We start from the raw sequence: 25,396 nt of genomic DNA on the forward strand, positions 1-25,396 counted from the left end.
TGATATGAAAGAGATGCAGAGACAGTTATTTCTGATGTTTTGGTTGATAACAGTACCTGGACCAGTTGCTCCCATGAATCTTTTTCACCTCCGGGTAGCCCTCAACTAACGGAAACACGTATCTTCCCTTTTTTGTAAAATGTTTTTTCTCTTTTTCCCTTTGTCGTTCTCCTCCATGAGTCTCCACAGTGGTATCTGGACTGATGAGCTTCTGTTTATGATAGAGGATCATCTGTACATGGCCAGAGATATAAATAGGGGAAAATGTAGCTTTTTATTAAAAAAACCAAAACAACCCCAAAGCTTTATTTGCATTTTAGGAAATCCAGATTCCCAGAGAGTTCCTTGGCAGTTGCTACATGGGTCTTACCTTTCCCTGTTGTTTTACAGGATTATGAACTACAGGTTGCTTCCTACAGTTCTGGATTAGAAACATTGCTCAACATACCTATCAAGAAGAGTGTGGTTCAGTCTCCTGCAGTGCTGATTCTACAAGAGGTATCTTTCTTTCCTCCCCATCAATCTTTTGAATACATTTGTTTGTCCCTGTGAGCCATTATGAGTCATATCCAGCTGTATTCTAATAATTAGCACTGTCAATGGTAATGTGTGCTAAGCGGGTAAGCACAAAGAATTAGTGCAGAATAGTCACTGTGCTGTAAAATCATACTTGGGCTCATTTAGACAGTAGATTAGCCCTCAGGAATTTACCTCATTCCTATTCAATGTCCATTGCGTACGTATTGTGGGAAAGTAAGATTCATGCCCCAAGTGGTTTAGTCACTTTCAACCTGGGAATTAACCACTATTAAAAGTTTAACTTAGGTTACTTGTGACTGTCAGACAGGAAGAGCATGATGAACCAGGGGGTGAAGCCTTGGATTTAATATCACATCAGCCGTGGGGGAAAATAATCTTGAAAAAGAAGGTGTGGGTTTATCAGAAGGGAGAGTTTATACATTTGGGGTCCCCAGAAAGTCATGTGAATTTGCGAGGAGGAGAATTTGCTTTTTACTTTGTCAACTGATATGTTTTCTCAAGTGGATTGGAGTCCTTTAAATGATCTGAGATATAGGTATGTTCATATCTAACTCTGTAGTACAAGCTGCTAACAATTCTCCTTCTTTTCAAGGCTAGCGAGGCTCAGTCTCGCTACATAGAGCTTCTTACAAGATCAGGAGATTATTACAGATTCTTAAGTGAAATGTTAAAGAGCATGGAGGACTTGAAGGTAATCTGACTCTTTTATTTTCTTTTCCTTCTATATTTATTACAGGTTAGCAAGCTATCACTGATCAAAGACTTTCTGCTTAAGTATAGTGCAAAACAGCCCACAAAACTAAATCCTGAGATCAGTGGTGTCCTGTGAAGGAGGCACATAAGCAGTTTCATGCATCTTTTGTCAAAGAGTACAGTGTCTTGCAAAGTTACCTCCAAGGTGATGTGTGAGGTGGAGAACACTAGCCTTCTTGGTAAATAGGAGGTGCTCATCAAAGCACGCAAGAGGTCCTTCTCTGGCCATCACAGCCTTGACCTCAGTGAGGGTACAGTTATCTCAGTGCTGAAAACTTGCTTCTCATGGTTAAGGGGCCACACCTCATTTCAGGCCATATCTAAAGTGTTTTAAATGGAGTAACTCCTGATTTGATACAGATCAGTGGAAACAGGCCCATTTAAGAGGTCACATATATGGAATGTGAATCACCTGTTTGAAAATTGTGGAGGTTCTAAAGAAGGCTATTTAATACTTTGCTGGCGAACCTTTGGTACATCAGATTTTACTCTCTGTATTGCATCTCCCTCCTCCCATCAAGTACCATTTCCCCTCTGAAAGTCATTATGCTGATTTCTGAATAAGGTTTGACTCTGAATAAGTAAGGATTCCAGAATTTGTGTTGATGACATTAAATAAAAAAGGATTTTGAGCTCTCATTGAAGCAGAGAAAAAAATGATTTGTAAGTTGTCAGTGTTACAAATGTGTATTGTATTGCATGTGATGATTTTTGAACATTTTTGAACAGTTGTCACAAGTGTTTATGTGGGTTTTTTTGTTTGTTTGTTTTTCTGCTATCATTTTGCAGATGAAAAACACCAAAATTGAACTCCTGGAAGAAGAACTCAGGCTTGCCAGGGATTCAAATTCAGAGACAAGCAACAAACACAAATTCCTGGAGCAGAATCTGCAGAAGTACCAGATGGACATTTCTCAGCTGAAGGCAAAGCTGATGAGTTTGGAGGAGATGAAAAGACAAGCTGAAATGGATGGAAATTCTGCTAAGCAAAACCTGGACAAATGCTATGCCCAAATAAAGGATCTAAATGACAGAATAACCAGGCTGACGTACGAGACTGAAGATGAGAAAAGGAAAAGGAAGTTGCTGGAGGATAGATATGAGCAGCAGAAGAATGACTATGACCAGCTGCAGAAAACAAGACAAAACGAGAAAGACAGCCTTGGTTGGCAAAAGTTAGAGTCTGAGAAGGTCATCAAGGAGAAGGAGTACGAGATAGAAAGATTAAGGGTTCTTCTTCAGGACGAAGGCACACGGAAGAGGGAATATGAAAATGAGCTGGCTAAGGTAAGAAACCAGTTTAGTGAGGAGATGAGTAATTTAAAGAACAAGTATGAAACAGAAATTAATATTAAGAAGACCACAATCCAGCAGATAGCTGCACAGAAAGATGATGATGCAAAAGGCCTCAGAGCCCAGGTTGACAGACTGACAAGAGAAAACAGAGACCTTAAGGATGAGATTGTGAGGCTGAACGATGCCATTCTGCAAACCACAGATCAACGGCGGAGGGCAGAAGAAGATGCTCTTCAGCACAAGGCTTGCAGTTCTGAGGTGTCACAGCAAAAGCACCAGTTAGAGCTGGAGCTGAAACAGATCATTCAGCTTCGTGGCGAAGACAACTCAAGATACAAGCAGGCTCTTGAGGAGGCTGCCTCAACCATTCAGGATAAAACTAAGGAGCTGGAAAGGCTAAAGGTTCAGCTTCAGGAAGAGGCTAAAAGCCGATGGGAACTTGAAAATGAATTGGCTAAGGTAAGGAACAGTTATGATGAGGAAATTATTAGTTTAAAGAACAAATATGAAACTGAGATTAATATCACAAAGACCACAATTCACCAAGTCACCATGCAAAAGGAGGAGGACACAAATAATTATAGAACACAGCTTGATAATGCCATGAGAGAAAATAGGAATTTGTGTGAGGAAATTAGGAGACTGAAGAATACAATAAGTCAGACAACAGATAATCTACGGAAGATAGAAGAGAATGCTCAGCAGCAGAAGGCAGCTGGCTCAGAGCTTTCTCAGAAGAAACAGCAGCTGGAGATTGAGCTAAAACAAGTTATTCAGAGGCACTCTGATGAAAGCATGCGGTACAAACAGTCGCTTGATGATGCTTCTAAGACCATTAAGGAAAGAAACAAAGAGATTGAAAGGCTGAGAAAGTTGTTGGATGTAGAAACAAGTCAGAGAAAAGAACTAGAGGATGAGAACAGTCAGTTAAAAAGAGTCCAGTTTGACCTGCAGAAAGCAAACACGAGTGCTACCGAGACAATTAACAAGCTGAGGATCCAAGAGCAGGAACTGGCCAGACTGAAAATTGACTATGAAAGAGTTTCGCAAGAGAAAAAAGGCAGAGATCAAGAAAGTGCAAAGTTCCAGAGCACTGTAAAAGACTTGCAGATCCAGAAACATAAGCTGGAGGAGGAACTTTGCAGGCAGAATAAAAATCTAATGGAGGAGACGTCCAGGAGGAAGAAACTGGAGGAAGAAATAGAAGGCATGAGGAGATCTCTCAGAGAGCAATCAGTTAAAATAACTAATCTCACACAGCAGATAGAGGAAGTGTCTATTGTAAAGAAGAGGAATGAAGATGACCTTAGACACCAAAGAGAAGTATTAGACGGTCATGTGAGAGAGAAGCAGAGATACATGGAGGAGATAAGAAAATACACATCTGATATTGAGACTTTACGCCGTCAGCTGGTCCAAGAACAGGAGCAATTAAAACAGGCTCATCTACGATATGAGCACTTACAGAAAACCTCTGAGGAAAAAAGCAAAAGCTTGAATGAGTGCAAAATAGAAATCGAAAGGCTTCAGTCTCTCACCGAGAACCTAACCAAGGAACACTTGTTACTGGAGGAAGAGCTGCGAAATGTTAGATTGGAGTACGATGACCTCAGAGTGGTCAGAAGTGAAGTTGATGAGAAAAATACTGCCATTGCTGAACTAAAGAATCAGCTTCAGATGAGCAGCAAGCAAACCCTGGAACTTCAGGGGTTGATTAATGATTTACAGAAAGAAAGGGAAAAATTGAGACAGGAAATTGAAAAATTCCAAAAGCAAGCTCTAGAGGTATTCACACATATTTTGATCCCGGCTTTACTGTCTCTCAGATATATAATTAATTGCAGTGTCCATTTGAATCAACTTAATTCACACTTTGCTGTTTAAGTTCACTGTACTTGTGACTAATATCCCCTTTATGGCTCTTCCCCTTGTTCATTTTGAAACAAAAATAGCAAGATTTGGCCACTTTCTTCGCCTCTTTACTCCCTGGGAGCTGTGCTAGGGAGCCATAAGCTGTCTTACCATCTAGCTGAGCCTTGCCCTCAGCCCTTGCCCCAGGAGAAACCCTGGGTCTGTGCCAGTCTCCACCAAACCATCCTAGGGGAAGACGAGAGTACATGGAGTACCACTGTGCTTTAGCTGTACCCTGCTGGCTGTGTGCTTCCCCAGGCTGTTTCAGCCAGGATGGGTTAAAGCAGTCCTTTGAGGCTGACCTGAGTGCTATCACAAACTAAACCAGCTAAAAACCCCAGAACCAACAAGTTGTCAAAGTGCTGGTTAGCTGGGTAAGGTGTTGACTACAAGTGAGGATTAAAGATCATGTTGTCAGCTGTACCTAAGTACTTAAAGCTGTACCTAAGGTACAAAGAAAGGTACACTTTCATTGACTGTTTTGGGGATTTATGTTCCTAAGTCACTAAGGGCATTTGCAAATTTTACTATTGGCCCGTATTTCTTAAACTTGAGGCGATAGCTTAAACAAGTTAAAGAAAACATTTTTTCGTATTTCATTCTGCCTGGTTTCTTCTCCAAAGAGCTACTGTTTAAATATATACAAGTGAGCACTTGTGAAAATGTTTCTTTGCTTTTTCCTATACTTGCCCTTTATATTTCTTTTCTCATTCCCATTCTCAGCTATTCTTTCCTTTATTCAGTTTTTCTTTCCTTTATTTTGAAAATCTTAATACTGATTTTTAAAAAATATTAACATTTAGGATTATCTGACATCTGTGCATCTATATATATGTATGTATTACAAATACATAAACTTGTATTCTGTTTCATATGGACTGCATACAAATGTGCATGCTTGTAGGTGCTTGTGTATGTGTATACATACATGAAGACATTAAGTGAATTAAAATGCAAAGCAACACAGGTAAAATTGTTTGGAGTAACATGGGAAACTAATAGGAAAGCGAAAACTGAGTCATATATTTCCTTTTTATCCATGTATGACCAGTCCTTAGCTGATACAAATTCGCTCAGGTTAGCAGGACTATGCCAGGGTACATCTGCTGAGCATCAGACTCTTAATGAGTCTTGAATGCTCTGTGTATGTGTAGGTGTACTATGAGAAGTATTAAAAAGTTGTAAAGAGCTAACTAAATCAGCAGAAAATCAAGGCTATAGGTAACAGAATGGAGTCTCTGGTGGTACCAGAGACACTGTCAGTGAAGGGACAATGTACCTTCACTGGTTTATATGTATCAATGGTCTTGGGTAAGGTACGGCTGCGACTAGAATGTTTTCCAGTGGCAGCTTTCTGCAGGTTAAATGACAGGCTGAAGAGCATTGTAAGGGGAGAGCATAACTCTAACCAGCATAAACTCTAACCATCCTCTCTTGGTTTATTTCTTCTTTAAAATTGTAGGCATCCAATAGGATTCAAGAATCCAAAAATCAGTATACTCACATTATGCAAGAAAGAGAAACCTTGCTGATAAAAATGAGTGCTTTGGAGCAAGACAAAGCCAGGCTGCAGAGGTTAGAAGAGGAGCTGAACCGTTTGAAAGTTACTCTGGAATCAGAGTCTCGTTTGAAGCAACGCCTGGAAAGTGAGAAGCAACAAATCCTGAATGACCTCAATCAGTGGAAGAGCCAACACTCCCGGACAGAGGAATCCATAAGGAAGATCCAGTGTGAGAGAGAGAAGAGCGAGAGGGAGAAGAACACCCTGAGGAGTGAGATTGAAAGGCTGCAGATGGAGATCAAACGGATCGAGGAGAGATACCGGTGCAGACTGGAAGAGACCGCTGTCAAAAGCCAGTCAGAGTTGGAGTCCGAGCGTCTCAGGCTGCAAAGAGAGATTGAGAAGCTCAAGCAACGCCCATATGGGTCCCACAGGTCTACACAGACTGAGGAAGACTTTTGTATTGATGCCTCCAAGTTGCTGTTCAGTGGGCTGCGGAAGAAGATTACAGCGATGCAGCTGTACGAGTGTCAACTGATAGACAAACTCACACTGGATAAACTGCTGAAGGGGCAGAGGTCAGTGGAAGAAGTCACGGCTGACATTGAACCCTACCTCAAAGGGGCAGGTGCTATTGCAGGGGTGTCTCTTTCACCCAGACAGAAGTACTCTTTTGTTGAGGCCAAACGGAATCAGCTGCTTACAGCAGAAAACGCAGTCCTGCTTTTAGAAGCCCAGGCAGCAACAGGAGGTGTGATAGACCCACACCGAAATGAGATGTTAACCGTGGACAGTGCTATCGCCAGAGATCTGATCGACTTTGATGACAGAGAACAAATCTATACAGCAGAAAAGGCTATTACAGGATTTAAAGATCCTTTCTCAGGCAAAACCGTGTCAGTATCTGAAGCCATCAAGAAAAACTTGGTTGACAGAGAAACTGGGATTCGTCTGCTTGAAGCCCAGCTGGCTGTAGGAGGGATTGTTGATCCTGTCAACAGTGTTTTCCTACCCAAAGATATAGCTTTATCTCGTGGCTTGATTGACAAAGACCTATACAGGATCCTAAACAACTGCCAAGGCACTACAAAGAACTTCATTGATCCCACCACCAAAAAGGCAGTCACTTACATGCAGCTGAAGGAAAAATGTAGGATTGAACCACACACTGGCCTGCTGCTCCTCCCAGTGCAGAAGAGGAGTATGTCATTCCAAGGGATCAGGCAGCCCGTCTCAGCAGATGCACTGCTCGAGGCTGGAATTATTAAGGAATCAACAAGGAACGACTTGGAAAGAGGTGCAATTACAGTGGAAGAAGTGAGTGAGAGAATTATTGATTTCCTTCAGGGCTCTAGCTGTATTGCGGGTATCTACAATGAGGCTACTAAAGAGAAACTTGGCATTTACCAGGCTATGAAAATAGGTTTGGTTAGACCGGGGACAGCCCTTGAACTCCTAGAAGCCCAGGCAGCCACAGGGTTCATAGTGGATCCTGTCAGCAATGTGAGGCTGCCCGTTGAGGAAGCTTACAAAAGAGGCCTTGTTGGAATTGAATTTAAAGAGAAACTGCTCTCTGCTGAAAGAGCTGTCACTGGGTACAAAGACCCAGAAACTGGAAACATCATTTCGCTGTTTCAAGCAATGAACAAAGAGCTCATAGAGAGAGGCCATGGCATTCGTCTGCTGGAGGCCCAGATTGCTACCGGAGGAATCATTGACCCCAAAGAGAGCTACCGCTTGCCAGTAGAGACGGCCTACAAGCGTGGCTACTTCAATGAAGAGCTCAACCAGATCCTTAGTGATCCAAGTGATGACACCAAAGGGTTCTTTGATCCCAACACAGAGGAGAACTTGACCTACTTGCAGCTGAAAGAAAGATGCATAAAGGATGAAGCAACAGGGCTCTGCCTTCTACCCCTGAGAGAGAAGAAGAAGGTGGTGCACACCTCACAGAAGAACACCCTTAGGAAGCGCCGGGTTGTCATTGTAGATCCAGAAACAAACAGGGAAATGTCCGTGCAGGAGGCATACAGCAAAGGCCTCATAGATTATGACACCTATACAGAACTGGCTGAACAGGAGTGCGAGTGGGAAGAAATAACTATTACAGGATCAGATGGTAGCAGTAGAGTAGTCCTTGTTGACAGAAAAACAGGTAGCCAGTATGACATCCAAGATGCTATTGATAAAGGTCTGGTTGAGAGGAAGTTTTTTGACCAGTACCGTTCTGGCAGTTTAAGCCTGACGCAGTTTGCAGATATGATTTCCTGCCGTAACGGCACTGATGAGGTGTTTCGGCATGAGTCGGTGACTCGGTCTCCAACAGTGCTGAGTGTCAGGAGTTCTTCTTCACTGATCAGGAGTGGTTCTTTCTCAGACACCCCAGAAGAGTGCAGTCCTATTGCAGCCATATTTGACACAGAAAACTTGGAGAAAATCTCCATTTCAGAAGCTATACAGCGGGGCATTGTGGATAGCATCACTGGGCAACGGTTACTTGAAGCCCAGGCCTGCACAGGGGGCATAATAAGCCCTACCACAGGCCAGAGGCTTTCGCTTCAGGAAGCCGCTAGTCAAGGCATCATCGATCAGGATATGGCCACACGTCTCAAACCAGCCCAGAAGGCCTTCATAGGGTTCGAAGGCATAAAGGGCGGACGCAAGAGGATGTCAGCAGCTGAAGCGGTGAAGGAAAAATGGTTGCCCTACGAGGCTGGGCAGCGGTTCCTTGAATTCCAGTACCTCACTGGAGGTCTTGTGGACCCAGAAGTGCGTGGAAGAATAAGTACTGAAGAAGCCATTAGGAATGGATTGATTGATGGACGTGCTGCCCAGAAATTGCAAGACACAAACAGCTATCCCAAAATTCTGACCTGCCCCAAGACCAAACTGAAAATATCCTACAAAGATGCAATGAATCGGTCAATGGTGGAAGACATCACCGGGCTTAAACTCTTGGAAGCAGCCTCCGTTTCATCTAAAGGCATATCCAGTCCCTACAATGTCTCCTCAGCACCCGGCTCTCGCTCTGGTTCTCGCTCTGGTTCACGTTCAGGCTCCCGCAGTGGATCTAGGAGGGGAAGTTTTGATGCATCAGCAAGCTCTTCATATTCTTACTCATACTCAACCTTCAGCAGTGGGTCTATTGGGCGCTAATAACAAGTGAGGGAATGTGTCTGCATTTTAATACCGTTTAGATTATACTATATCCCCTTTCCTAAACACCCTCCCCAACGACAACAACAAAGCAACCCAAAGCAAAACCCTTAAGTCTTTTCTGGGTGTGTTTAATTTCTCTTCTGAAGAAGCTGTAAAATGCTTGAATGCAGATTTATGGAATATAGATTAGGGGATGCAAAAAGTCGTATTTGTGCATTTTGAGTTTCGGTTCCCATTTCCTCTTAGTGTTTGGATTTTAATTGGTCTCTGTATATTTTAAATACTCTGTCATGTGCCTTCTCCTGTTATCTGTAACTGTCAACCCATAAGGTGATAACTGAGGTTTGAAAGTCTTGCAGTAGTTAATTTTTTTCCACATAGACCTTTTTCAATTTGCTATTATGAAGAAAAAAATACTAACAATATGGACAGAAAATGCCTTTAATATTGGTTTAGAATCTATACTATAACATGAAAAGCTCTGTCTTCCAGATGCTCTACTTCTCTATGTTTGGCTAGCCGTTTTCTTAAGTATAACGTGGTGGATATAAAGGGCTATTATTAGGCTGGGCTTTTGTTTTACTGTTACCCATATATATGTTCTACTGTTTTGCTTGATTTCCATGTAACGAAACAAAAAATCTAACTGCACCAAGTGAGCTATTCTGGGCAATAAACTTTTGAAGTTTTAAAGTATTTGTTGTGTGCTTATTAAATTTAGCTATGGACATTCTTGGAGGTACAGATTAGAGGAAGAAACATTTAAAAAAGTAACAAGTACTAGCTTTGTCATAAAAATAGTGTACAGGCACATTATTTTTCCTGATGCTGATCCATCATTTTTATGAATGTGGACTTCTGATTCTGCATTTTCAATAGGAAAATGAAGGTAGCACCAATAATGGAAACTATGCCCCCAGAAGCAGAAAGCCTGTTTCTGCAGTTGGTTGTAGACTTGATGATGACCAGAAGCGTATTTCTTCTGCTCATGATCCAGCCCATTGTCTCTGCAGCTACGAGGGACTGAGTCAGATTCTCCCTTACACGTTACTGTAACTTTGGACAGCGAGCAGAACAAAGATACAGTGATGGGACTTAGCCAACCACTGTGATGGCACAGGAGGATCTTTCAAAACCTGAACAATCACCTCCTGTAATGTCCTCCCACCTCTTCTGCTGGCTCCTGAAAGCTTAGGTTGAGAAAATAGTAAGAGTCTATCAGTGTTTGCATGATGCCTTGCTGTTGGCAGTCTGCTGACTCCTTTTATAGAGCTGAGAAAGCAGAGCAGGACTAAGTGACCACAAGATTAGAGGACACAACGTGGTTTGAAACCACTTCAGCTGCCATGAATGTTCCTTCAGCCAGAGCAGTAAATGATTTGTATACATCAAGACTGTCCTGTCCTCTCCCATTCACCAGACAGTGCAGATGCCTCTGCATAGGCATTATGTTCTTAGCAGGGTGATCACTTACAAGAATTTAGTATGGTTTTAGACAATTGCTAGTGCAGAGCTTTAATAAAAAAACTATTAGTATAATTTGCTAGTACCTGAAATAAATTCTTCCTGTAAGTAGTTGAAAGCGTTGCCTGAAGCACATACCTGCTTTTAGCCATGTACCATGTAGGAACTCCACCTGTCTATGAATTTTATCAGTTGCTACAGATAGAAAAGGTGATAGGCACAAATGCTAATCACTGTTAATGATACTGCCTAATTTTTGTAGCATGTTCATTTTCTACAGCAAGGAATTGCATGGGGTTTGATACTGCTGTCTCTGGCTAAAGTGTACCTTCTAGCCTGAAAAGCATTTCCAGTGTTTTCTGAAGATGAGAGTTGTATATAAAATCTCTGGTGTATATAAAGTATCCTCAGTTACTGGACTAAGAAATTAAATGGACTGGTACAAGTCGGTGGTAGAGACCTCTATAGAAAGTAGGTGAGAAAGTGCATTCCATCTCCTAGGAAACTCCACAGCTTTGGAGGTTTCTCTCTACAGCTGAAGTTCATTAGCTGTACCGTAGAGGAAGAGCCAGTGTCTGCATGGCTTTCTGACTGCTAGGGAGAAACAGCGCTGTAAAAAACATCACTGCTTTATTTAATCCCAGACTGTTTTTGCAGTTTTAAATGACTAGGAGGTTCCTGGGCTCTACAGTAAAAGTAAAACTGGTCATTACTGAAGGAAAGTCTGCTGTTGGGTGCATGCACCCCTGCAGTTTGCATGGGCTGAGAAATCCTGCATGCTCTTAGCAGCAGAATTGCCACAGGACCGGGCTTATGTTTTTGCACAAGGCATTCCTGGCATCTCTATTAGGTTGTTTAAAGCTCCATCTTTATATACTACCTTTCTTACTGCTCAGTCATCCTTTTGTCCTATCATAGTGGCCTAAATAGACGATCACCTCACAGAAATGATGATGACACTGCTTTCTCCTTGCATACACCTCAGCAGCAGATGCTATTGTGCATTAGTCAGTGGTGGCCTTACACGGCCAGAGGTGCTTGGTGCAGGAGACCCAGGTGCCCAGGGCCTGAGTAGTAGCTGAGCCAGAGTAGGCAGCAGATGGGGCAGGATACTGCTAACGTGGGGTGCTAAAGAGATAAGTGGAGAGTTTTTCTCTACCATAAAAAGGTGCTGAGGAAGGCACTCAGGAAGAATCTCTGTCTTCCAGAGTTGAGGTTTGGCAATTGCAACCCTGTGGGTAGGTCAGCCAGCAGAGAGAGGCGCAGCAGGTGAGCACACCCAGAGGGGCAGGGTGTTGTGGGGCCGAGGAGACCGGGTTTGCGGTAGTGCCTGGTGTTTCTGAGACAGAAGAGCCATGCCTGGGGTTTGAAGGGCAGGCAGGCTGTGGTTTGTTACAGTGTGATGTGGTGGGGGCACACAGGTGAGTGTGGGGCTGCTGCTGTGGATTTGGGGCAGGGTGTTCATAGGCTCTGTAGCTCTTTTGCACCAAAGGTGGAATGAACTCTGTTCGTGTATTTTAAAAGAAATACTGGCAACTTTGGATGATCTCTGCTGCTGAGACAGTGATTCCTTAGTGCTGAAAAGCCAGAATAAACTTGTCAGTCCAGCCTGTGGCTGTGAGCACTTCCCTGTGCAGGAGGAGTGCTGGGCTGGGTGTACCCATCAGCAGCCTTGTAGTTTGCAGTCAATCCTCTGAATTTGCTGTCTCCTGCTTCCTCCCTGCGCCTTGGGGTAGGTGATGCTCACCCTGTTCAATGGCAAATGGGTGCCCAGCATGCTGACTCGGCTGCTATGGCTGGGGAGGGTTCAGTTGTTAGCAGGGCCAACTCCCTAGAGAATTGGCCTTTGCTCTGAACAGGATTGGGATTTATTTCTGAGTTTTATTGGCTGAGTTAATGGTCTTGATGTTGTGAATTTGCTGTCCTTTGGCTCAAGGCTGGGAAATTACTGCTGCTTAGGACCCAATGTATGTAAGGCACCATATGGTTTGCACAACACGGCAGTGCTCAAGCCAGAGTTTTGTCTGTTGTCTGCTGTTTGGAAATGCGCACATGCCTCAATTAATAGTCCAGCCTTATGAATATGAAAGAGGGGTGGGGAGATTTACAGAATAGTGACTATGTGACTTAGTGTAAAATTGTCTGAATTATTATTAAATTATAAGTATTTATGCAGAGGGTGAATTTTGATTGCTTTTTGGTTTTTTTTAGGATTTGTACCAATATCTATACACTTTTACAATATAAATCTGGAAGAGTCATTTACTTTGCTGAAGTTTCTGTGAACCTAGGCTGTTCTGAGATGAGCAGAATTTACGTGTCATGTGTAACTCTCTCAGAATAATGCTACACTTGAAAATACTTTTTTTACATGCCGAAACAATGTGAGACCAATTTCTGGGCCCCTCAAGGCAGGCTGTGCACAGGCTCTCTGCTTCTTTCTGACTTGTGTTTGCTAGCCTGGTGTTTAATGATTGTGCACCTGTGATTTGAAGTTAACTTTATTTTTTTTTTTTTGTCCTCACAGTTACATCAAATGCACAGTTGGTGTATATATATATATAACTGCATGATGTAATAAAGAAAAAACAATATTTGGGGCTCCATTCATTATCTTTCAGAGCCAGTTTCAGCTTTAGTAGTTTATCAGCAAAATATTTTACGGTAGTGTTAATCCAGTGGGAGGCTCCATTAGGAGAGTTGAATATCCATCTGTTAATACATCAGATGTTTAAGTAGCTGATCCCTCTGTAGATTCTTGTTCTGGTGGCAGGCTGGAGACGTATGTAATGCAATCCTTTGCTTCACACAGTCCAGGTGCACCTGGTGAACCAGGGAGTGCTGGATGCTCAGGGTGGCCACTGTGTCTGGGGGGATGTGTTTTGCCTGGCTGCCTACCTCAGGCAGCCACAGGATATCCAGGAGACCCTGAAAAGGGAAAATGAGTCTGTATAATGAAAATATGCTGAAAGAGTTGACTCCCCACCACGTACCACAAAGTAATCTGCTCATGCTTCTTTGACCAGGAGTGACTCCATGAGAAGTGGTGGAAATGTACTACTGTAAAATTTGAGGAGGCTTTTGGTCCAGCACATGCTTCAGAGAAAAATCAGTAACACAAGCAAATGGTGAGGATTCGGAGGTCAATGGGAATTGAGCAGCAAAGCACTGAGGAGGGACGTGCCTTCTCTTAAATTCTCCAGCATGTGCTGCACCCTCCTCATGCAAATGGGCTGGGGGTCCCCGTCGCTCACTCGGCATACAGCAGATACCTCAATGAGGGTGCCTGAGTTACCCGGCACTGAAAAGGCTGGTGGGAGACAAAGCAGGTTTCTCTCCTTTTCCTTCAACGTGCCAACAGACACGCTTGTGCCGTTTCTCTCACCAAGGCCCTAGGGACACATCCCGTTATCTGCCTTCGTGGTGGCAACTGTCAGACAAACTCAGTTTCTCACAGAGGTCAAATGAGTACTGTGATTCCAACACAGTTAAACCAGTAAATATATAGGAGGAGCTGCTGCTGAGTACTGTTATCTGATTACAAATAAGCCCTTTACTGTATAAAAAGCTTTCCCACTCCTATGACATTGCATTTAATGGCTGAATCAATGGTAAATAGAGGATAAAACTATTCAATAAGAGGCAGTTGTCATTCAACATGCACATTACCTCAGAGACCTTGGCATCCATCAAAGCCAGGGAGACCCCTGCCCAAATTGCTGTTCTACCCTTTACAGCCTTTGTCTCCTGCATGACACAAAAGAAGAGGAGAAGCACGTCTGGCCACTGTGCGATTCTGCCTTGTGAACTGACCCTAGGGGCTTTTGGATTCCTGTCTGGTTTCCCAGCTGCTCCCTTCACTCCAGGAAATCCCATAGGTCCTCTGGGGCCAGGCTCACCATTAAGTCCAGGCAGACCAGGTTTTCCCTTTTTTAAAATGTTGCAGATTTTTTTTTTTTTTAAACTAGGCCAAGAGTAATGTGTGTGTTTTCATAGGAGGGAAAAAGTAAAACAAAGAACAAAGTATTGGAAAGTTTTTTACAAGCAACCAAGGATAGAACTGGGATAGTGGTTGGCTTCTTGGCTGAGCTAAGGAGTTTTAAAACATAATCCAATGTTTCATTTTCATATGGTTTTATTTTTAAAACTTTATGATTAAATTTAGTTCAATTTTAAAATGTTGCTATAAACATTTGCATTTAGGAAATATCAGGAAAAATCTTTAAACCTCTCTAGCTTTTTTATTTGTAAAGCTATTCATGGCATTTAGCACAAGTTTCAAAATAGTTGTAATTGATCTGGCATTGCTGGGCTTTCTGGCAAATAATTCGGGGGGGATGGACGGGAGGAGGAGGAATGCACTTATCTATAGCCTAGGAACTTTAGAGCCTCCATTTCTTTCAGGTTGCTATTAGAGCTTCTGATCCAATGTCTACAATTTTATTCAACTTATCTGTGGACCTTCTGCTGTGCAAGTTGGAGGAGGAAGGGTGTGGGTTCCACCACTGTTCCATAAATATAACAACTTTGGCCTTTGCAGATGACTTGGTTCTATTGAGTGAGTCCTGGGATGGAATCCAGAAAAATATTGACATTTTAGAGGTCTTTTGCAATCTAACAGGCCTCAAAACACAAGGGGTGAAGTGCCATGGCTTTACATCCAGCCTACGAAGGATTCTTATATGATCAATGACTGTTCAGTATGGACAATAAATGGCACACCCCTCAATATGATTGATCCAGGTAGTTCTGAAAAATAGCTGGGTATACCTACATATAGACATCTGGGTTGGAATATCTAAGCTGGAACTACTAGAAAAACTGAATGAATGGTTAAAGTGGATTGGGCAGGCTCCATTGAAGCTGTTTCAGAAAGTGGATGTCTTGAAGGGATATACTATCCCATGACTGATGTACTTAGCAGACCAAGCTGATGTGAAAGCCCCGAACCTACAAACCCTTGATTTGCCAATTTGAGCAGCCTTCAAGGATTGGTTACGCCTATCTACCTGCATGTATCTGTGATGTCATCCTGTATTCCAGCACTCGGGATGGAGGGTGGGATATTGCCAGACTCTCTGGACTGGTTCCTGTTGTGCAGGTCCATAGGCTGTGCTGAATTGCTCAGTCATCGGATGATGCTGTAAGATTGGTCATTCAGCCAGAAGGTACAGAGAAAGAGTTTGAAAAACTATGGCTTGCAGCAGGTGGTGATTAAGAGAAAATTCTATCTATTTGGGACCCCAGAGCAGTCGTCATGATCTCAGAAGTTGTGGGTGGTGAGGAACTAGTCTCAGGATGGGAGATACCTGCTCTGAAGCTCATCTTTCTGAGACCTGTGACTGGCGAAAGCAGGAATTTTTGAATTGGACCAAGTTGCTGTCCCAGGGCTGTGGGATTACCAGCTTTGAAAAGGATAAAATTAGTAACAACTGCATTGAATATTACAGGGGCATTCCTCACAGAAAGCTCATCACAGTGTTACAGTTAAGCTACCACCTACCCAACATTTTTGGCAAGGTGTAGGCAGGATGCTCAAATTAAGAACTGTTGGCATTCTCAAGCAGAGAGTGAGACTCGCTTGCATATTATTGGGTATTGCCCTGCAGTTCAAGATGCTAGGGTAAAGAGACACAACCAATTATGGGAACTATTGGCAGAGGAAGCTAAAAAGAAAGAATGGGTAATATTTCAGGAGCCACTTCTTTTAAAAGAAGATCATCAGAATGAATTATATAAACCTGACCTGATATTTGTCAAGGGAGGTCAGGCCTTTGTGGTGGATGTAACTGTTAGATATGAGAGTAAACCATCACCACTTGCTGATGCAGCGGCTGAGAAAGTTAGGAAATATCAACATCTAAAGAAGCAAGTCCAGGAGGTGACAAATGCCAGTAATATAAAATTCATTGGATTTTCTATAGGTGCATGTGGGAAGTGCTACGAAGGTAATTACAGACTACTAGCTGAATTAGGACTCAAGTTCCTAGCAAGAGAAGGTTACCTGTTGCCTTTCCAATTGGGCTGTGTTTACATCTGTGGACACTGTACATATATTTGCAAGTCAAGCAAGAATTATTGTAGAATCTTAATTGACTGTAAATGAACTGATTTGTCTTTTTTTTTTTTTTTTTTAAGGCAGGAGCCGGACCCCAATGAGGAGTGAAGGAGAGAGGTGGGAGAGGCATGATAGTATGTAGGGATGAAAAGGGACTCAGTATTGTGATGTGTCATCTTTCCCACAGATACCAGTCACCAGCCATACTCAGGCGGATGGGCCACATTTACTTAACTTGGAAAAGGAACATGTATAAATTATATATGTTTGATACACAGCCTGGGAACTTTAGAGCCTCCGTTTCTTTCAGGTTGCTATTAGAGCTTCCAAATTCAATAAGGAACATGCTATACCCATTGTGAGCTCCTAGTGGGGAATGTTCGAAGACAGGGTGCAAAATCTTCTCTAGCAGTTGCCACCTCCTCTTACTGCTGGCTCTCCAAGGTGGTACATGTGAGCTCTGGTCACATCCAATATCTAGTTCCACAAGAGTATACTGGATGCTTACCTGCTGTGTGTAATATGGAGGTGAGAGTACTTGCTATATTATGTTGTAATAGGCCATGACAGTTTGTGGGGAGTCAGCACAGACTATCGCTGTTCTGGGTTGAGCTCTGGTCCCTGTGACTGAGCTGTCATTGGAGCCAGGACTGTGTTTTGGTCTATGCTGCATTATGCTGGCACAGCTCTCACCTTTTTCCCACGTGGCCTTACCATCCTGGGAGGCCCTGGGGAACTAGATACTGTCACTTTGGTAGGGGGACAGGCACTGGCACACATGTATCGGATACCAGCTGTGTACTTGGCTATCCAAGCTTTGACCATGCTCTGACAAAGTTCATACACTTGGAGCCTAGGAGGAAAACATAGGCTTAAATGTGACCAAAATATTGTTGATTCTAGCTGAATGTGCCCCAAAGGGGTTCCTAATAAATCAGTTTGAATGTGTGATACATAGCTCATGAGTTAGTCTGTGTGTTGCTCAGTTCGGCCCACTGTATGTGGAGAACGGTCCCTGAAGCCGTGTGCCATCCCATCTGACTTGGGCAAGGCTGTAGAGAAAGGCTTTTTATTAGACCAATGTCATAGTTGCGTGAGGGAAGGGGGAGCTGGCTATTGCTGCCTTGTACTTGCTCATGGCTGCTCGAGTGGAACGAACGATGAATAACCAGTGGCAAAAACTGGGAAGCAGCTGCCCTTCTTGTTTGTGCTAACTCTTGGTAACCACGTGTGGGCGAGGTGTGTCCCAGCTATCGCCTTCCCTTCAAAGGTTACAAATAGTGATGGGTAGATCAACAGTGCAGAGGTACTGTCACTGCAGTGAGTGTTCCCTGTCTTTTACCGAACCAGTACTGTGATCTGCATGGAGACTGTGGCAGTCACCTTTCCAGCTGCAGGTCTCATAGGTGCCCCATTTTGTACTGCTCTAACTCCTTCTCTACTCGCTCACAATGTCAGCATTACTCCCGCTGCAGTGAAACCACAGAGTCTTAGGCAGTTTGAGAGCTACATGCCCCAACCCCCCAAGCAGCTGCGCCGTCCCCAGAGGAGTGTGGCAAGGAGGTCTGACCTACCTGGGCAGTGTGAGCCCAGGATGGAGGTGGGAGTCAGGAGTCCCCTCTCTGCCCCCTGTTCTCTGCCCCTGGCTTGTAGAGCAGCTGAAGAAAAGCCTGGAGAGAGTGGCAGAGCTTTGAAATCGTCTTCACTGCTGGCCTCTCTCCAGAGGCTGCCAGTAAAGACTCTGATTAGTGTCAAATCTGAGGCAGACTTGTGTTACATCCATCACCCTGCTGGGAAAACTGGATTCTGATAAACCAGCCATTTTGAATGAGCCATCAAGCATTGTAGTTGCCTCGTTGAATGAGACTAATGCATGGCTATTATTCATGTACTAAGTGTATGTGAATTGTACGTGAGCTCCAAAGACCTCCTTACTGGAAGTGTATTTGTCTCTGGATAAGAGCTTTCTATAGCAATGGCATAGGGAGTAGGACTGGAAATTAATTTTATTCCTTCCTCTGTCACCCCACCTCAGCTTCTGACCAATTGCAGTAGGCATCATGATTTAAAAAAAAAAAGAGGGGCTTTACAAGGATTAGAAATTACCAATTACTTGAACTTCAAAGAACATTGGTACTACATTTGATCCAGCATCCCTGTCTCCTTTTCCTACAGTATCACCCTCTAAAAGAGGGAATCCAGCTCTGTCCTTGCACCTTCTCTCCATAAAGAGATTTCCTCATTCATTATAGTTTTTTCTCCCCTGATGTAGAAAATATTTAAACATGAATAGGTTTAAATTCAGCTGTGTGTGCTTGTTGCCTGTGCTGCATTAGGCTTGAGATCTGTAGATGGAAAGATTTATTCCCTGCCAGCACTGTGTAACTCCATTACCCTGCTAATCTAAGGACTTGGGGCTAGGATGAGCCTTCCTACAGGCAGGGCACAGCCCAGCTGCCTTCCCAATCTGTCATTTGCCAGTGGGGGATACTGGAATGTTCTCTAAGCACCCTTTTGTCCCAAAAGCCGCTCTATTGCCCCACAGAAATGCTGTGCCCCATTGGGCACGTTGGGTCTGAGGGGAATATGAGAGCTCCTGGGACTCTTCCAGGCCTTTGCAGTAAGTACCACCAAAGTCCTAAGAGAAATCAACCATTGTGGGGATGCTCCTGAAAATCCCATCCTCCATCAGCTGGGAACACACAGCCCTGTGCACACGCACCACAAACGCAGAGTGGCTCTGCAATAGCTCACCTATGGCCATGTTTTACAAGGATTTACTTCAAGACCAAATAACTAGCCATACCTTTGGATATCATCTCCAGTCTCACCTTAATCCTGCCCAAACTGAAATTACTCTTGGGTAGGTTGAAGTCACATGTTTTTGATCATTCAATGTTAACCGTAGGACTTCACCTTTTGGCCTTTTATTCCTGTGAGACTTGGTTTATCAGGTGGGCAAGGATCTCCCACCTCACCTGTGGTGCCCTGAACGGAAAAGAGAAATTTGCCATTGAGAGAATTCAGACAGGTTTTCATAGGTCAATTAAAGTCAGAGTAATTGGATTTATCTTCCTTTTTTGCTCTATAACAGTGGCAGAAGTGGCTGTGAGAAGTGTCGCTGTGCTGTCAAAGCCTCAGTCAGCACAAGAGAAATGAAAAATCAAGTTAAAACCAGGTCAGCTCAGAGGTAGCAAGTTTAGCGTGTAACAAGCTACCATATACGTATGGTGCTGTGGAACGCGGGTCGTGCATGTTCCTTGTCTTCCACAAATAAAAAGTGATGTCACTTAATCCCTCTTTCATGACTGGTAAAGTAGTTGAATTATCTTACCTTTGCTGTGGTCTGAAAGCATTTGCATATGGCTTGCGTGTGGCTCAGGAGACTTATTAGACTCTGCTAACTTGGTTGTGTGTCTGAGTCCTAAATTAATCAGAAACGAGACTTGTTCTAGAGGATATAAAATAGCAGGCTGTATCTAGACTTCTCCACTAATGTGCACAGAGGCTGCTTAAAAGGTCAGTTACACATTTGCTTGATTTTACTTAACATTAATAATACGTTACCTTATTGTTATTTTTACATGTACTTAGTGAGATGTTTGTAAGTTTGATATTTTTTTTTCCCGCATGGAAGATTTGGCTTATCTATCTTCCAGAGGTCATTTTTGGGCAGATTTCCTCTTTTACAGATTTGCCTGCTTTACAGTTCACTAATTTCAATATTTGAAATATCTGTATTTTTAAGTAAGTCAAATTCAGACTTAGATCTTGAACTCTCCCAAAATTGTGGTGAGCAGGTCTCCAGAAATATTCAAGAAGACTTTTTTGCCTTTTTCCCTCCGGAAACAAAAGCAGCTCCTACAAACAGCCCCTCCTGCTGGCAACCTTGGAAGCACCTTCAGGTGACCACTTCTTATCATGCCTTGTGCAGCAGCGGCAGCTCAACAGTGCCATGCACATCTGCCCCAGGAATCAGTAGGACTCAGCTTGTAGCAGGGAGGTGACACTTCCCTTAGTCCAGCTGCACCCCAGATATCCACATCATTCAGAAGAAAATTGTAGTTGTGTGTTTGCCTGAGAAGGTGCAGTTAGACCTTAGCACCATGGCATCCTCTGCCATCCATGAGCTTCCCTCCAGACTGCTGTCTTTCCTGCTCAGGCTTTCCAGCAGCCTGAAAATGGCATTTGACGCAGTAAAAAAAAAAAAAAAAAAATTAAAAACAATCGCTGCTTCCTACTGTGCTGGCACATGGACAGGCATGCACTGCCACGTACATATTTGTACCACATTGGGTCCTAAAACTGGTACCCAAGCTGCACCACTGAAGAAGCGTAGCACAATAAAGCCTGGTCTTCCTGGGGAACATCCTTGACCTTGCTCACCCTTAGCTTCTGCCAAGGCAGTTGAAAACATCTGGGATTGTTCACTTCTGGAAAAGGGCAGTTAATGGTAATAGACTTTGATCCAGGCTCACTATGCAGTTAAGGTGAATCTTAAGAGTTATTAAGCTGGACTCATCATGGCTTATGGAACTTTTATTTATTTTTTAGTTCTGGAGGAATAATAAAATCTCTATTTCTAGCTCATTTTTACAGCAACCCTGACTAGCAGGAAAGGAGAAGCTTAGAAGGCAGCAGCAATAGCCAAGGATATTACTGGATTATGTGGCAAGCCTCTTGGTGTAATCATAGTAAAAATTAGGCTGTAGGAATCATCTGGAGTTCTTTAGCCACTCTTAGATTTTTGGCAAGGCTTTTAGCTGTAAAGTCAGTCATGTACTGTTGGAAGGTAAAGGCCTGGAAGATGCTACTTTCTGCTATCATTTTGCTTCTTTTTGTTCTGTGTCCCAATTACTGTGAGTGCTAAAACTGATTTCATGTGCTAGCCACACTGTATTGTCTTTTGGTCCAGGGATCCTGTCTTGCCCCCTAGCCCTGTGATCCCCAAGGGACCCTGAGGAAACAATGAAATCTTTGTCAGGGTATGCTCTTAGTGCCTGAAAACTGGCTTCATTAGCATTTTGAAGTGAACCCCAGTTCGCATGCTTACCTGGACTGCCGTCCACTCCTGACATCCCACATGCCCTTCATCACTCTGGAAATAACAAAGCACTCCAAATAAAGCTTCCCATCTTGCTTGTTATTTCTCAGTGTCATGGAGGATCTTTTTGGTTTTGTTGTATATCTAAGTGAATTTAATGCTCTCCAATAATCTGCTTTGATACCACTAGACAATTATTTCCAACATAGAATAGGAACTGCTTCAAAGCTGGAAGTTTACCCATGTTCCACTTACATGCTTTCAGTTAGCTATCTTCAGACACAAGAGAAGAATTTTGATTTTAGGCCAACTGAACAACGTATGGAACAGTTTGTTCCTTTCTGTTCTTCAGCTCACTCCCCAAGAGAAAATCCTGTTAGCCTTTCAGCGAACCAGGGAAACGGCATTTTCTGCACAACATTATGCAGTGAAGCTGAAGTATTGCAGTGAAGTCCTTCCAGAAGTAAGAACAAGTGCTGTTCACAGCAAGATGCTGGCAATTTCCAAAATGGGAAAAAATAGGATAAAATGTCTTCATTATGGATTCCTAAAAATCACTTTTTAAAAATTACATTTGTTTTTGCAGAAATTTCTGGCACCATTGATATCAATGACATAGGACCGAACTCAAAATAGAGCTTGTTTTATATCATATGCTCATCTTCTCTAGTCTCTCCCGTACCTCCTGTATAACCTTAGGTAAAGCAAAAAAAATGTCTAATTGAGTTGCCTGAAACTTTGTGTGTTATGCAGTGTACGACATCAAAAAGATTGTGATCCTTTGAATAACAAGCATCAGAAAATCACATTTTATAAGCTTTTATCAGTCTTCAATCTCAGAATGGCTGTTTTGCAAAGACCACAGTCAGGACTAATCACCCTGTATAGTAATAATTTCCTTAATTTTTACAGTAATGAATAAAATCTCCTCAAGGCTACAGTGTGTCTGTCTACCATGTAGCTGTATATTTGAATCCTGTCCTTTGGCTGATCAAACGAGATTGCCCAAGTGCTTTGTGCCCTTCTTAAGTAACTTGTGCAGAAATAGCAACCTAAAGAGTAGATAGCTCTTGGTAGTCCTATTATTTCAGCTAAGCCTGCTGAAAGTCACCGAAACCTTCCTTAAGCCTGATTTTTGTGGTCTTCTAAGTCCTTGAGTGCTCAGCCCTGCTGGAGTCAGGAGGGTTCATTCTGGGGAAAGGTATTTCCATGAGTGAGCAGGAATAGTGACCTGGTCCCTGTAAAGGCATTTTTGTTACAGTGGTGGGAGCCAGGATCTATAGGGCCTGTCTGGGCCTCTTGGGAGCATCAGCACTGGGATAAGCCCTGCCTCATTGCTAATGATCCTACTGGTTTCATTAACGACTACTTGAGTGAGCACACACCAAAGCAAATTATAGTTCTGCATATAGTAGGGCTATAGTGCCTAAATCTGCTGTGACTTAGTTCTGCAAGATTTCTGTGAACTTATTTGACCATGAACACATGAAGGATTTGCATGTTCATGATGTCCATTCTCAGCACTGACGGAGGCACAACTCATGGTTTGTCCTGCTGTAGACTTACCATCTCTCCAGGTAGACAGCTGGGTCTATTAGCACCAGGGCAGCCCTGGGATGAAGACTGGAGAGCTGTTATTCCAACACAATTGTTTATTCCTCACTAAATTATATTTGTACCCCTTTAGCCTCCACAGCCAGCCCTCTGTGAATTCACTACAAATTCTGTACCATGATGAGTTCTCAAAACAATACCAGATTTAATATGATAAAGGAATAGGGCAAGTTCAGTTCAAATTGGGCTCAAGTGCCTCTCTCCTTGCCCCGTTTCACTCTAGATTCACCTGACGCCATGTGCCAGTCAGTGACACCAAGTTTAGCAAAATTGAGGTCTGGTGCTTTCAAAACTTCAAACTGCAGAACATAGGACATAGAGGTGCACACAGCAGCACATCCCTAGGGATCTGGGTCCCTCTCACTGCAAGGACTACCACACCTAGGGAAAGGGCTGGAGTAGCCAGAGCTGGGCAGTGCAGATAGCATGCCACACCTGGAGAGCTGTTGTATGGAGAAAAATCTGCTGCTTTAGGAGGCCTCTCAATGCAGTATGCATTACCCACATTCCTAGCCTTGGACATTGACTTGAAACTTCAGTCTGCTTCTTTCCATGCTCGATGATGTTCAGAAACAATTTACAGTTCTTGCCAGGCCAAGTCCCTAGTTTGAAGACAGGTCCAAGCAATGGAACGTGCCACATCGTCAAAGAACCCTAGTGACTCAATAGAAGCCCTCGTATGCAGGTCTTCCCCTTCTTCGTCCTTGTTCCCAGGTTTGTACCACCAGTAAAGGATTATTTTCCTTTTGCTCCTTAACCTTATAAAAGCAACTGTTTTATTTCTGGAGAACAACGAAGCTGGAGATTTGGCCTATTGACCTTCATATCCCAAAGATCGGGGCAGTCAATGTAAGATGTACTGACAGTTCTTCTTCCCTTTTATACATGTCTACACAAATCCTTCTGCCAAACCTCAGCTTCATCTTGAGCTGTTTTTTGAGATGATTTTTGCTGCTTTCTTCCTTTAAAAGGCTATTTGAAGTTAATTCTATTTACATCTAGCTGGATTCGGTAGGCTGCAGTGATGCCATCAGCCAATTACCTTGGGTCCATCCATCCTTGGAGATCATTGTTTTCTCAGTGTTCTTCCAGGATTCTAGTCCAAAATACAAACCTAAACCAATATTTTATTATTTTAGTCCATTTCTTGTGAAGGTCTTACTCTAAATCCAGGCCAAATTTTCTGGCTTAGCCAGTGCTCTCAGGCACTGATGTCTCTGAGCAAAGCAGATGTTTTTCAGCCAATGTATTCTTCATGCTCCCTGAGATTATCTGAGGATGTAGTTTCACATGCAAATTATGCTGTTCTATGTGTGGGCTGTGATTGACAGGGGAATCCTGCATTCATTCTGCTTTTGCTGACTTTTCTTATACCACCTGAGCAGAGAACAGGTGCAGCTGGAAACCAATGCTTTTAAAAAAAGAAAAAAGAAAAAAAGAAAAAGAAAGCATAGAAAAGGTATAGCTGCTCAGGAATGGTGTGGATTTAGGATTGGCTTCTGCTGGCTGTTAAGCCACACCTAAAGAGAATATCTAAGAGCTGTGGTGGGCCCCAGTGGCCGTTTTAGCTACTTCATGAGCAGTGATGTGTCTCAGTGCGCTAAATCGGTGGGAGTTGGTAAACACAAAGAATATGTCATTTGCATTGAGGAGAAGACACACAGATGTTTGAACTGAAATTTATCTTAAGGATAACATTGCCAAAAGGTATTATGATTAAATGTCTACTTGCAGTGAAATGTTACTACTGAGAATACTCTTTTTTTTTTTGGAATTCTGTTTCTTATGAACACAGCAACAAGATCAAATCTCATAAATGCAAATTGTAATTAGGCTGATATTTCATACCTTCTCTGTAGCACACGAGCAACCATCTCCCTCACTCCTATCAATACCATCCTAGAATGCAAAAACAGCTATTACTTTTGGGTTTTGAATGAGCAGTATGATTACAATGATTCTTACCTAGCTGCTTCCAGCAAACAATGTAAAAATGCAAGGTATTAATTGTATATCCTGTCATCTTTTGGTTTAGATGTACCCTGTGGACCTGGCA

General features: G+C 42.9%; 1 protein-coding gene across 3 annotated transcripts in view; it reads left to right on the plus strand.

Moving 5' to 3' along the window:
• Nucleotides 1-9,856, plus strand: part of DSP (desmoplakin) — a 39,343-nt gene extending 29,487 nt beyond the window's left edge. Inside the window, exons 21-24 of one of the 3 annotated variants that reach the window (XM_050890996.1) lie at nt 391-498; nt 1,133-1,231; nt 2,083-4,374; nt 5,963-9,856. In XM_050890996.1, the coding sequence (XP_050746953.1) occupies nt 391-498; nt 1,133-1,231; nt 2,083-4,374; nt 5,963-9,157 (5,694 nt within the window). In that variant the 3' untranslated portion in view covers nt 9,158-9,856. The remainder of the gene's footprint in view (nt 1-390; nt 499-1,132; nt 1,232-2,082; nt 4,375-5,962) is intronic. The other 2 variants (XM_050890998.1, XM_050890997.1) reach the window with 2 other exon arrangements.
• The last annotated feature ends 15,540 nt before the right edge of the window (nt 9,857-25,396 follow it).

This window comes from Gymnogyps californianus, chromosome 2, assembly GCF_018139145.2.
Source record: "Gymnogyps californianus isolate 813 chromosome 2, ASM1813914v2, whole genome shotgun sequence".
NCBI lineage: Eukaryota > Metazoa > Chordata > Aves > Accipitriformes > Cathartidae > Gymnogyps > Gymnogyps californianus.